A 12,403-nucleotide genomic window follows, 5' to 3' on the forward strand; every position below is an offset into this window, starting at 1 on the left:
AACTTGGCTCGGTCTCTTTGTTGAACTTGAGCAAACTTCTAATACCCTAAATATATATATATATATATATATATATATATATAAATATATATACTCTCATACCCTGAGAAGAGTGAAGGTAATGAAGAGAGTACTGACGCCTTCAGTTCACATTCTCAATATCTAACACAACACATATAATTAGTTCATAGGTTCGCGAACTTGTGCAAACAGTTGACAATATACACTTCCAGCAGGTACGAAGAGAATTATGCCAGCAGGCTGAGACTCACTTCTTTGTTTAAGTGCACTCTGGCACCAGTACTTGCTAACGACTGCAGAATCGATTGATAGAAGAGAGAAACTGCATTGAAATTGATATCAGCAGAGTGATTTTGCAAAGTCAGTCCCCGAATAAATCAGATGGTGATCAAGTGCATGAATAAGCAAAATGTATTCCCTCTGCTTTCCTCAATTATCAATTTAAATATTATGAAGATTCGTATGAGAAATGTGTCGTATACATAAATATCTGTGGCTTTATTGTATTATTGCTATATTTTCAACCTGTGCATTGCAGACTAATCGTAAAAGCTGAGACCAAATATTATGTTTCAGCGGATATTGCAATAAAATATTCCACCAAAACAAAGATTGGAAGGAATTTAGAGGATGTATAGTGAGCTGCCGTGACTTGAAAGACCATATTAGCATTATGTGGGTATGCTAATGAGGAAAGGAAAGGAACCTGGGCTCACCATGCATACCAAGCTTAGAGCTATACACCCTCGACATGGCGGAGAAAGGCAGAAGTGTGTTTATGAATAAAACATATAATCATAACAAGAGTAAAACCTTGCTCCTTAAAACCCAAGTTTACAGAGACAGAGTTATGCCTTCTGTTTTTGAGGATCTAAAAAATGTTACATCTTTGTTTTGACTCGGATGGTTTTACTACTGTCATAATAAAGGAAAAGCCCCACTGGCCAACTGCCATTCAAACCATTAAACTTGTTTTCCCTCCCTTCTTTACGGACATGAGACTTATGTACATGATTTCAACACTTCATGTTGTGATTACTGTAACTCTCTTTCGCAGCTCGTACAAAACGCAACAGAAACACCTTTAACCTTTCGATGTAGACTAGACATGAATAAGCCTTTTATTTTGAAATAGCGTTTGCTTTTATTAACTTTCTTTTCAAGAACTGCTACTTAATGCAATACTATTTTATTACTTGAGGGAAGTAGTCCTACTGAGGTAATAAAAATACCGAGCTTGATCCATTTCTTGATGAGCTAAAGCACTTCACACCAGAGGGAGTGTGAATCACTCCACTGCTTAGGAAGGGGGAGAGGGAAGGAGGGGAGTAAGAAAAAAAGACAAAGAGGGTTTTAAAGGAGGAGAAGAGGAGAAGCTGAGTTAGTATTTTGGATTTAAAATTTGGCAGGAAGTCATAAAATGTAATTTAGTCTATAAATGCGATGGCACTGACACATTTTTCAAAGTTTGTGTCTGAAAAACTTGGAACAAGAATAAAGACAAATGTCTTCAACTTCACAGAGTCGAGTGGGTGAATACGAGTTAGTGATGTGTCATGTGACTTGTTCAGTCACCTACACAGTTTGGCATAGCGAGGTTAATGAGAGAAATTGTGATTTTCTTTTAATTGCTATGTTTAAATGTAGGCAAAACAAGACGGCAAGAATAAACTTTTTAAAATGCTTGCAACGTGTGTTTTCAACAGATGTACAAAAACTCTGCAGAAACAATATGCAGGAGGCAGATGGAGCTTTTCACGCACGACACCCCTAAAACTAATGGCTTCATCACGGCCAAACTGCTAACAGTGACAGATAGGATCCTGTCAGAGAGGAGAGAGTATTTTGTTCACAGCTCCTAAACACAGTGCTCATCCCTGAATCAATACTATTGAAAACAAGGGTTATTTATGGCCGTTCCTTAAAATAAAGTCTTGCAGATTTCTGATATTTCAACGTTACAACTTTTACAGCATTGTAATGGTCATGTAACCTTAGCAGGGGTACATTTATTTCACTTTTTTTTTTGGTTCCTCAAGGAAGCAGAAGAGTCAAGCAGCGTGATCGAAAGCCCCGACCCTGCTGTGTTAAGCAGAGGCGTTGAGTAATGTTGGAAGTAGCTGTCAAAAAGGCCTCCGAGAATTTGCTGGCAGAGCTCACGGAGACGTTCCTTTAAATGCTCGTCTACATTGAATTAAATGAAAAGATGCAATAAGATGAATACAATCAAACACAGGTCCCTTTGGCAACGGGGTGGTAGACAAGGCTGTCACAAATATCATGGACATTTATCATAATCAAGAGCAGCAGTTCAAGACCAGAGAGGTTTCGAGCGTCTCTGAGGGATCACAGAGGAAAAGCATCTCGCAATCAGAGAAGTCTGTGAAACAAATACGTTAGAAGGCAGCGGGAGAGGATCTAAGATCGTTTTGTGGATTTCCAATGTTCCACCACCATATAAATGACATAAAGTTTCATATTGTTCAAGCTAAATATAGCAAATGCTTGGAAACCAGTGGAGCCCAGCAGGTATCACGGACAAATTATTGATTATGTCTTTAGCATCCAAAACCTGAATTATGTCCACAAATCTAAGTCATGTATCAAACTTTATTAAACCCAAATGGCCCAATTGTTGTCCATGACCTGATAACCTGACCTGATTTACTGTTTAATTATCAGCGTGCATGATGCCAAAGCAGTCCAGAAAATGGTAATGAAAGAGGGCTGAAATAATGTCCAAAGTAAAGTAAATTATAGGCAAAAGAGAAGGACAAATAGAAATGAAGTGCACTTAGCTGCACTCATGCTCTTAGTGCTTCTTCCTAACTGACACAAGAAACAACAGCCTGTAAGTTCAGCCCCCACTAATAATACATCTTGAATGTATTCATTTGACACAATTCATTTTGCAATTTGAGGATCAGAATTATTCATTTAAAGGTAGTATAAATAAGTTTTTTCACACAGGTTATCAAATATTTAAACCGCTACGTGCTGGGCTTTGTAAACTTGCTTGGCGAGAACAAGACAAATTCTCTCAAACTCTGTATGAAAAAAAACCTTATCTGAGTCCAGACTCTAGTCATTTGGTCCATCTCTGTCAAAAGTATCAGCAAATGTGGAGATTTTGGAGCTGGCTGATGTTTCTGTCAAGTTGGGAATGAGCATAGGAGCTGAATGAGTGCTGGTGTAGTTACATAAGCTCATTACAGCGGTGTACATGCACATACACACACACACAGACACACACACACACACACACACACACACACACTACGTTACATTTAGCTGCCTGCAGTCTATCATTAACCTTGACTGTATTTCCACTGTGACCCCACGCCTCTCTCTCAGGCTGGATCAGGATAGGTTAATTATCAATACACAGGGCTGTGCACAGTATGGTATTTAAAAGCTTCACTCCTTTTTTTTTATTGTGTGTTTTTATTTTATTGTTCTTGAATCTAGGTTAATTATGTTGTTTCCCATCATTTGTGCCGAGCACAACCTCATTAAGAGCTTTACGTCTCTTAAAGAAACCACTCTGCTGCAGCCTCTCACTGGATTTAACAAGTTCAACAGGAAACCGATTAGACCTTCAAACACCAGGATCGTCTCACTTTCTAACAGGAAGCCCACAGGATACACGTCTCTACATGTTCAAGTGATTAAAAATTTTGGAAGCTTTTTTTTTACGGTTTTGCTGAATTACTGTTGTGTACATCTTCACTAGAAGTTGTACAAAATAAAGCTTATAAAGAACATTTAGAACATACAGACCTGTTGGTATTTGACTATAGTTGGAGCTTCCTTTTATTTAGAAGGAGATTTATGCATCTATCCCTAGCTGCAAAGATTAATTGAATGAATTGATTAGTTAGTAACTATTATATTTCTATTATTTTAAGGAAAGATTCTCTGATTGCAGCTTCTTAAATGTGAATATTTTCTGGTTTATTTATTCCTCCATGACAGTAAAGTTAATATTATTGAGTTGTGGACAAAACAAGCAATTTGAGGACGTTATCGTGGGCTTTGGGAAACACCGATCAACCTTTTTCTCCATTTTCTGACATTTTATAGACGAAACAACTAATCGATTAATCGAGATTAATAATCGGCAATGAAAATAATGGTTAGTTGCAGGCCTACCCTCTAGTTCTGTGTTGAAGCCGGGTAAGAAACTGCAGCAAGGTAATAAATCTCTTCTTTAAATACCAAGTGGTACTTCATTGCAAAATTACAAACCCATAAATAAGACACGTTTCAATCCTTGTTCTGTCTGAGAAACTGTCAGGTTGTAACCTTTCCCTGTCTTTTCTTCAACTTCTACTTCAGCAACTGTATTTTAATGTCTCTTGACTTGAATGGAGCAGTGACTCACAGGACATAACACATGACCGCTGTAAAAGGCTCCAGCTCACAAGAGTTAATGAGGGTTAAGTATTGAAACTCAGATGGTATATAATATTGAATTAGATAAGATCTCAAAGTTTTTTGACAGGACAAAAGTGACTGAGAGAACTTTTGTAAAATTGCAACTGAGTCTGAATCAATCCTGAAGTTTCTTCATGGTGCAATCCTGCCATTGAGAAGGTGGGATTTCAAAATAAGAGCACAAGATGAGCTTGTGCAATGAAAAAGAAATATCCTTACATCGCCCACGACCGTGGTCAAAGCATGTGTAAATATTTACATTGCACACATATTGTATGTACCTACAGATGGACACCTTGTATGTTTCTCTATATATTATAATACAAACAGTAGAAGGTTCACTTGTTTCTACTTATCATCAGTAAACTAACAGCGAATGATTTCAATCATTTTAAATGGATCCAAAAAGGTGTGTGTGTGTGTGAGTGTATGTGTGTGTGTGTGTGTGTGTGTGTGTGTGTGTGTGTGTGTGTGTGTGTGTGTGTGTGTGTGTGTGTGTGTGTGTGTGTAAACAGAAGCACTGGCAGCTACAGAGCAGTCAACCAAGGGACACTGCAGTTTTGCTTCTGTATTTTTTCTCCTGATTTTATCGAACCACACCTCAGACTGCCGTAAGAAAAAGTGAAAGACTAGTCTTGAGGTGCGTTTCCCAATTCCGATAAATTGATCCTTACCTAATGTATACAGAGCAATTGCACAGATGTGTAAAAATTAGATTGAACAGACTAAGATGCTCAAATGTTGCTTCCCCAGGGATATGCAAAGCAATGCTTTCTGTCATTCAGACATGGGGTTTTGACAAGTCTTTCAATAGTCGGACTGATTTAGATGTACTTTGTTTTGCCTTCAGGTGAAAAGCTGATGAAACAAGCTGCTACCAAGTGAGGTGAAAAGAGATTATTGATCATTCAAGGCTCTAAAGATGTTAAATGAAAAGGTGGGGACCTCATAGCTGTGGTGTAAATCCAATTCAGACACAAATTACCAATTGAAAGATGTTGAGACTGATTAGGAAAAGATAAATTGTTTAGGGCATTTTACATCAAGTGCATCCTGTTTGATTTAATGTGAAAACAATGTGTATTTTCCCCTCATCATAGTGGGTTTTAGCTCTTTAAATGTTGCTGTGCATTTGAGTCTGCATGTGTTTGTGCCCACATTTAAGTTAACAAATGAGGCGGGTTGGACAGCGGAGCAAGAGGACGTGTCAACTGTCAAGTGGCTGTCAGGTTATGTAAATGCGGGCCGAAGTCAGGAACACAGCGAGGACACCGGGCTCAGGGAGCTGGAACAAAATATGCGTCACCGTTCAAAATCAATCTCCATCGATTCTCTGCAGCGACATGATCTTCCAATAGCCACTCAGTGTCAAAGGTACAGCACCACTCACATCCACAAGCCCCCTCACAAATAAACACAACTCAGTGAGCGCAGATGAAAAATAATACATACATGTTTATTTTACAAGAAGGGCACATTTTTTTTTGTACAAACTGTAAACTAAATACTGTAATTATTCGGAGGGTTATAATCTTTGACATCACGTTCATGAATGAACACCAGAAACATGTAAATAAATAAATATATAAATAGTCAGTGACTGCTGCATTTTACCGTAAATTATAATCCCACACTGGAGAAAACATACAGCATGTAAATTTGCTACACACATTAAGGATTTTTTAAGATAAAAAGCACTTGTGTTCATCACAACTACATTTTGAACATCATTGTACAATACTCTATCCCTGCACGCCCCAACCCTATAATACTGCAATTAAATGTTGTACATGAAGCTTTGTCGAGGTAGGGACTCCGTCATTATCCTAGACAGTTTGAGTAAGCTGAAATATCATCACCACATTCCCAGGGCCTGGGAGTGTTGTCGGCCCTACATCTGCTGCGTCCCTTGGCCCGCCTTTGGAGGGAGATGGAGGGATTCTGCACCGTCAGATTTGCTTAAATTGTCATACATCATGTAACTACACTGATTGAGAGACCGTGTACTGTCACCATAGCTCCCCAAAGCAACATCTAGGGCAGCCTGGAGGAAATGCTTTGGATCAAACAAAACATTTCGCTTATGGGACTGTTGCCTGACATGGCCCTTCTCCAAAATCAAAGCAGTGGCATCAGGAGAGATGACTCACCGAGTTGACAAGGTGAGGGCTCAGGGGGGGGGTAACATGGAGCCAAAATACAGCAGAGTTCATTTCAACCCACAGCTGGAGGTATGTTTCTATAAATGTGTACATACAGCAGATACGAAAAACATCTGGTAAACCTGTAAATGCCAATGATGTCACAACAAATGGCAGATTAATCTCTATATCATTAAGAATACCCAAATGTCAGCTTATAAAACACTGGTTAAATCACAGCATAAGCTACAGTACAGCCACATTCAGCCAAAAATAGGAATTTTGGCAACAGCAATAATATAATATAATAATTATAATAATAATAAAACAGCTAGGTGGAGCTTTGATTCAGTGCTTTGACTCAAACTACAGAAGGGAAACAGTAGGCCCTGTCCGTTTAATAATAAATTCAATCTGTGTTAACATCGGGAACGCTTATCAAGTCGACAGAGGCAGCCAAGAGAAAAGAAAAAGAGATGGAGGAAAAGGAGGGTAGATGGTGGGGGTGGAGGTGGAGGGGGGGGGGGGGGACCAAATGTTCTCCAAGGCAGTTCCCCTCTATGTCAAATCCTTACAGATTATGTGCAGTTCATTTTTTTAATCGCATGTTTGAGCTGGCTTGTGTTTGGAAATAATTAGGGAGTAAATTAAGAGGAACTGATGAAGAGAGAAGAGGGAAGGTCACTGAGCTGATATGGTTGAGAATAATACAAAAAAAAGGCATAGGAGCAAAAGGGGAACATTGTAGTATATTGAAATAGAATTGAAATCACTCTGGAAATTCAATTAATTCATAATAAAAAAATCGCTAATCCAAATTCCAGTTCATAAATGTTTTAAAGTGATGGAGCAGCAGCTAGCAGAGAGGACAATGAGTTGCTTTTTGTGTCACAAGCCAAGTCACATATTGAACTAAAAGCCCCCCCATCTAGATAGCATTGGATTTTCCAGAACAGGAAAATCAAATGCTTCGTTCAAGACCAATTGCTTTCTATTGGATCAGCTCTTCCTTTCTCTGATGTGCAACAGATTCACGCCTTCATGGATACGCACAGCATACAGTGTCCGAAATCATGCCGTGGATCATTCTTTCCCCTGCAACACTAAACACTACAGAAAACTAGCTGTACAGGCTTCGACTAGAGAGCTAATAATATCGAATAACTATGTGTGCCACGCATAAACTTTGCATTTATTCAAACTCTGAAAATGAATGTCATTCCATCTATAAAAACAGAACAATGAACTACACATATTTTTGACACTTAAATGACGGTAGAGAAAACAGGCCATTGGGCTTTTCCCCCCAAATGTCTACATTCATATTCGTTTGTTCCCTGTCCTTATGTTTGTTACTTTACAATGTTCCTCTTACAAATGAAAAATTGAATTCATAAGCAACAACATTGCCCAATCAAATAAACCCAGGGGCTTTGCTGCTATAGCATAACTTGGTCTGGATTGACCAGAAGCTTATTGTGGCTAATGATAACACATATTTTCCAACTCTAGATTGATTTAGCTTCATAACGGTCACTACTGTCACAGATGACTCTACTCGAACTGCTCCTGTGTTTCCTCACATACAATACTTGTCAACTGTCGCCACACTGACCAATGTTAGGCAGATGTTACATAGTCTCACTTTAAACTCAAACTCAACCTTGAATGTAAAACTGTATGTAAAAATATATTAAAATACTTTATTCTGACTAACTAACTTCAAAACTTAAATTATAATTGTATAAAATTACACAGTGCAAAAACAAATGACTGGGAATGAAAATATGTTTCATATCTTGCAGGTAAACCTCATGGTGGTGGCGTGGCCTGGACTCCACCCCTGCAAACAGAGCGACTGTCACACTGCATGCTCCACATCGCCACTACAGCACAGCATGGCTCCCAACATGAGCAATTTAGAAAATCAGATATCTGCAAGTTTGCAAAAGGTCACTAAGTGTCAATTGCATTACAGCTGAGTGAACTCTGCTACTGCTGCTGCTGCTGCTGCCTCCTCTGTCCGAGTGCGGGAGTTTTAGTTTACAGATACTTTCTTTTTGAAACTATGGACTGATGACATTTGCCAAAATATTGAATGATTGGTCATTAAATGGAGGGCTGCAAGAGGAGACGGTTAAGAGGAGGCAGACAGAAACACATAAAAGTAAGGCATTGTGCAGGTGTAAAGGACCATGCTGGCTGAGGGAGGACGGAAGAGAGAAGAGGGTGACAAAGCTGAAGAAATAAAAGCAGTTCTAAGGGAGGAAGGGACTTTGCTGACTGAGGAAATAGGAGCAGAAAAATGGAAAGGAAAGGAGACTGTAGGGCTCTAGAGAGGGCTCGCTGAAGAGCAGCAGAGAGGGGAGAGAAGCTAATGAAAACAGGGAGCAAGATGAACTGGGGGAAAGTTCAGGTGAGCGAGTCTGATCTGTCCCAGGTGGGTAAGACTGAGAATGGACCAGAATAGGAAGGAAGGAAAGTAGACCACAGGAGTGACTTTTGTCAACTCTAGACACTGCAAGATAACATGGGTTGGGAGGTGTAAAAATTAAATATTTATAAATATATGACAACTTGGCTTACGGTATTGAACTCCATTATCTGCCCCCTGCCTGTTTGAGATTGAATCAGAATATTGTTCCTTTGGTGTCTGAAGCAGTTTTAACTCAAAGAAATTACCACTGCAATACAGATGTTTTGATTTTGCAATAAAATAGTCATTAGAAAATGTACTGAAGAGAAATAACTGCAATAAACAACTAATTATACTGAATCAAAACCAATATCCAATTTGACTGATTTCTCTCTTCCATGAAACACATACAAAGCACCTACCTACAAGACATTTTGCTAACAGTTACTACATCTTCCTCCACTGTATATACTGTGTTTAAGTCCTTCCATGATTGTGTCACTACTGTACAGTATACACATGCAGATGTATACATCTTTGTAAATGTAAAAAAAAGAAAAATGTATACATGTGCACATAGCTAGTGTTCTGCTTTAATGTTCACATTATCAACATTTATCATCAAATGCGTCAATTTCATCAATAAATGCTGAGAGTATTTTGCAGATAGTTATATCCAGGATAAAGTGCCTTTACTTTAAAACATTCTGTAGGTTTTCCATGTAGGTTTTTGTTGACAGTCTTAAGGTCCTGTAAATCCCACTCACTGTTTCCCTGCCATGCATGTTCTTAAAGAGATCTGTCTCTTTTCTTTCTGTTGCTGTCTTCCTGCTCCTTTTCTCTCCTTTGTGCATACATACATGCCTCGGTGTACTCCGATCCATCTTTGCCTTTTCTCAACATGACACGGTTTTATGCTGTCCGTTCTGTGTGATGGGATTGATCTTTTCCAGGGTGACCTCAGTATCGCTGTCTAAATTCCCAGAGATGGCTGGAGAGAGCTTCTCCAGGGCGTTGTTTACCATGCCCACCTCGATCTCCCCTCCACATCCATCCTTCTTCTGTAACTCTTCCTCCTGACACAGGATGCTGTGGGGGATCACATAGTTGGCCGAATGGTTGCCCTCCTTTGGGATGTGACTCTTGGGCTGATACTGACAGTTGGGGTTCGTGGAAGGTGCGCCCATGTTGTTGTTAATACTGACGATCTCGATGGCGTTGCTCCCCGGGCAGAGCCGGTGGCAGCCCAGGAGGATGGAGAAGGCCTTGCGGAAGTCGGCGTTGAAGGCATAGATGATGGGGTTGAGCGAGGAGTTCGCCCAGCCAAACCACACAAACACATCGAAGGTGGTGGAGCTGATGCAGGGGAAGTCCGTGGCACCGTCCGGCAAGTTCGGCTCACAGAACGGAACCATGCAGTTAAGGATAAAGAAGGGCAACCAGCAGCACACAAACACTCCCATGATGACTGAAAGCGTCTTTAAGACTTTGGTTTCTCGTTTGAACGACATTTTGAATGAGCTCTCACACTCTATGCTCGAACTATTCCCCATGCTGCTGTGACGGTTTTTGGCACTCTCTGCTGCCCGCTCCAGTGCAGATATTCTCCGTATCTGTTTCTGGGCGATGCGGTAGATCCGGGTGTAGGTGACTATCATAATAGCCACGGGGATGTAGAAGCTGATAAGGGAGGAGGAGATGGCGTAGGTCCTGTTAAGGCTGGAGTCGCAGTTGTCAGGGGGCAGATCGCCTGGGTATGTTCCATTTAGCTCTGCATAGCTGGTGGTCTGAGCTTTGTGCCAGTTAAGCTGAACAGGAATGAAGGAGATCAGGACTGACAGGGTCCACGCCACACTGATCATCAGACATGCCACTTTAGGGGTCATCTTGCGTTCATAGCGGAAAGGGCTCGAGATGGCCCAGTAACGGTCTACACTAATCACACATAGGTTCAAGATGGAGGCAGTGGAGCACATGATGTCAAACGCCACCCAAACGTTGCAGAACGCGCCAAATGGCCAAAACCCCACGATCTCGGTCGCCGCCTTCCAGGGCATTACCAAGATAGCTACCAGAAGGTCAGAGATGGCCAGCGAGATAACAAAGAAGTTGGTGACCTTCGACCTCAGGTGTCGGAACTTGGTGACGGCAACGCACACAAGCGTGTTGCCTAGCAGCGTGGTGAAAATGAGGAGGGAGAGGAAGCATCCTGTTAGCACACGTTTGGACGAGTCTCTCTCTGGTAGCAGCTCCTTTCCATCTCGAACCGTTGAGAAATTCAGATCCATTGTTTATTTTACACTGCTAATAAAGTGAGATATGGGGTGGGTGAGGGGGGTGTCAACAGTCACCCCATCACATCCCCAGCCTGCAGCAACTGTGCCTCTCTGAGGAGGAGTTTTAGACGGACGGCGTAGCTGGTGGAGAGGTCAATTGTCTCGGCACCAGCTCTCCCACAGACTGGGTCATCCATAGGCTCCTTGTCACAACCACCATCCTTGCACGAGAACTGCTATAAATATTTCAAAAAGATCTCTTTGAAAATTTGCCTCCCAAAAATGCCTGGTTCATAAATTCCTGCAGCAGCAGCACAGGCAGCAGACATTCTAGTTTGAAGAGGAGGAATATTCCAGCTGTTGTTTGTAGTTATTTTTCCAATCAGCACTGTAGTCATGAAATAGTATAAAGCAGCAGTAAAAAATATTTAAAAAGTGAAGTCCTTGATCCTTTTTCTCCTCTCTCTCTGGATGCCTCAGCTGTCAAGCGAAAGTTTCACACCATATTGTTGCTGAGCTGTTGAGTAAACAGAGGCTTGGCCAATCATTAGCCTTATATACCGCCTCATCAATAACTTCTATTGATGGTTTTCGCGCTGCGTTTATCTGATTTGTTTAATGATTCTCTAGGCGTGTCCGTGTGATTATATTGGTGCCTGCATCGACGCTGATCCACCCCAGCTACTAGGTGTTGTGTTTTATTTTTGTATTTCTTTGAATGCAGCTCCCTGTTAGTACATTGCACAGTCTCCACGAAACATTTCCACCTGAGTGGTGAGCCATCAAATTAGGCTGAAATCAGCATTCACACGTCTCAACAGTCCAATTTGATATCGGGGAGATTTTTAAAGTCTAATTCTTTACATGTAGGAAAGCACCTCAGCTCTTTTTATGCTGACATGTCGCTGTAATCCAGATGCGAGGTCATTTTTTTCCCTTTTGGTTTAGTTCGCGTGCCAATTGTGTGGACACAGCAAAACGACCGCTCAGCTTTCAAAAACATTCAAGAGTTATTTTTGGCCACCCACCTAAAGTATCATTGGCAGTGCAATCCCTGGGTTGACGTCTTTGAAACAGAGTTTATTTTCTTATTTTATAAATATTTAAACAGC

The 12,403-nt window shown here is 40.7% G+C and overlaps 1 protein-coding gene across 1 annotated transcript; it reads right to left on the bottom strand.

Moving 5' to 3' along the window:
- Positions 1 to 5,887: 5,887 nt before the first annotated feature.
- Positions 5,888 to 11,307, bottom strand: drd1b (dopamine receptor D1b). The gene has a single exon (XM_029449040.1). The coding sequence runs from the start codon at positions 11,301 to 11,303 to the stop codon at positions 9,912 to 9,914; it is 1,392 nt and encodes a 463-aa protein (XP_029304900.1). The 5' UTR covers positions 11,304 to 11,307; the 3' UTR covers positions 5,888 to 9,911.
- Positions 11,308 to 12,403: the final 1,096 nt, after the last annotated feature.

This window comes from Cottoperca gobio, chromosome 14, assembly GCF_900634415.1.
Source record: "Cottoperca gobio chromosome 14, fCotGob3.1, whole genome shotgun sequence".
NCBI lineage: Eukaryota > Metazoa > Chordata > Actinopteri > Perciformes > Bovichtidae > Cottoperca > Cottoperca gobio.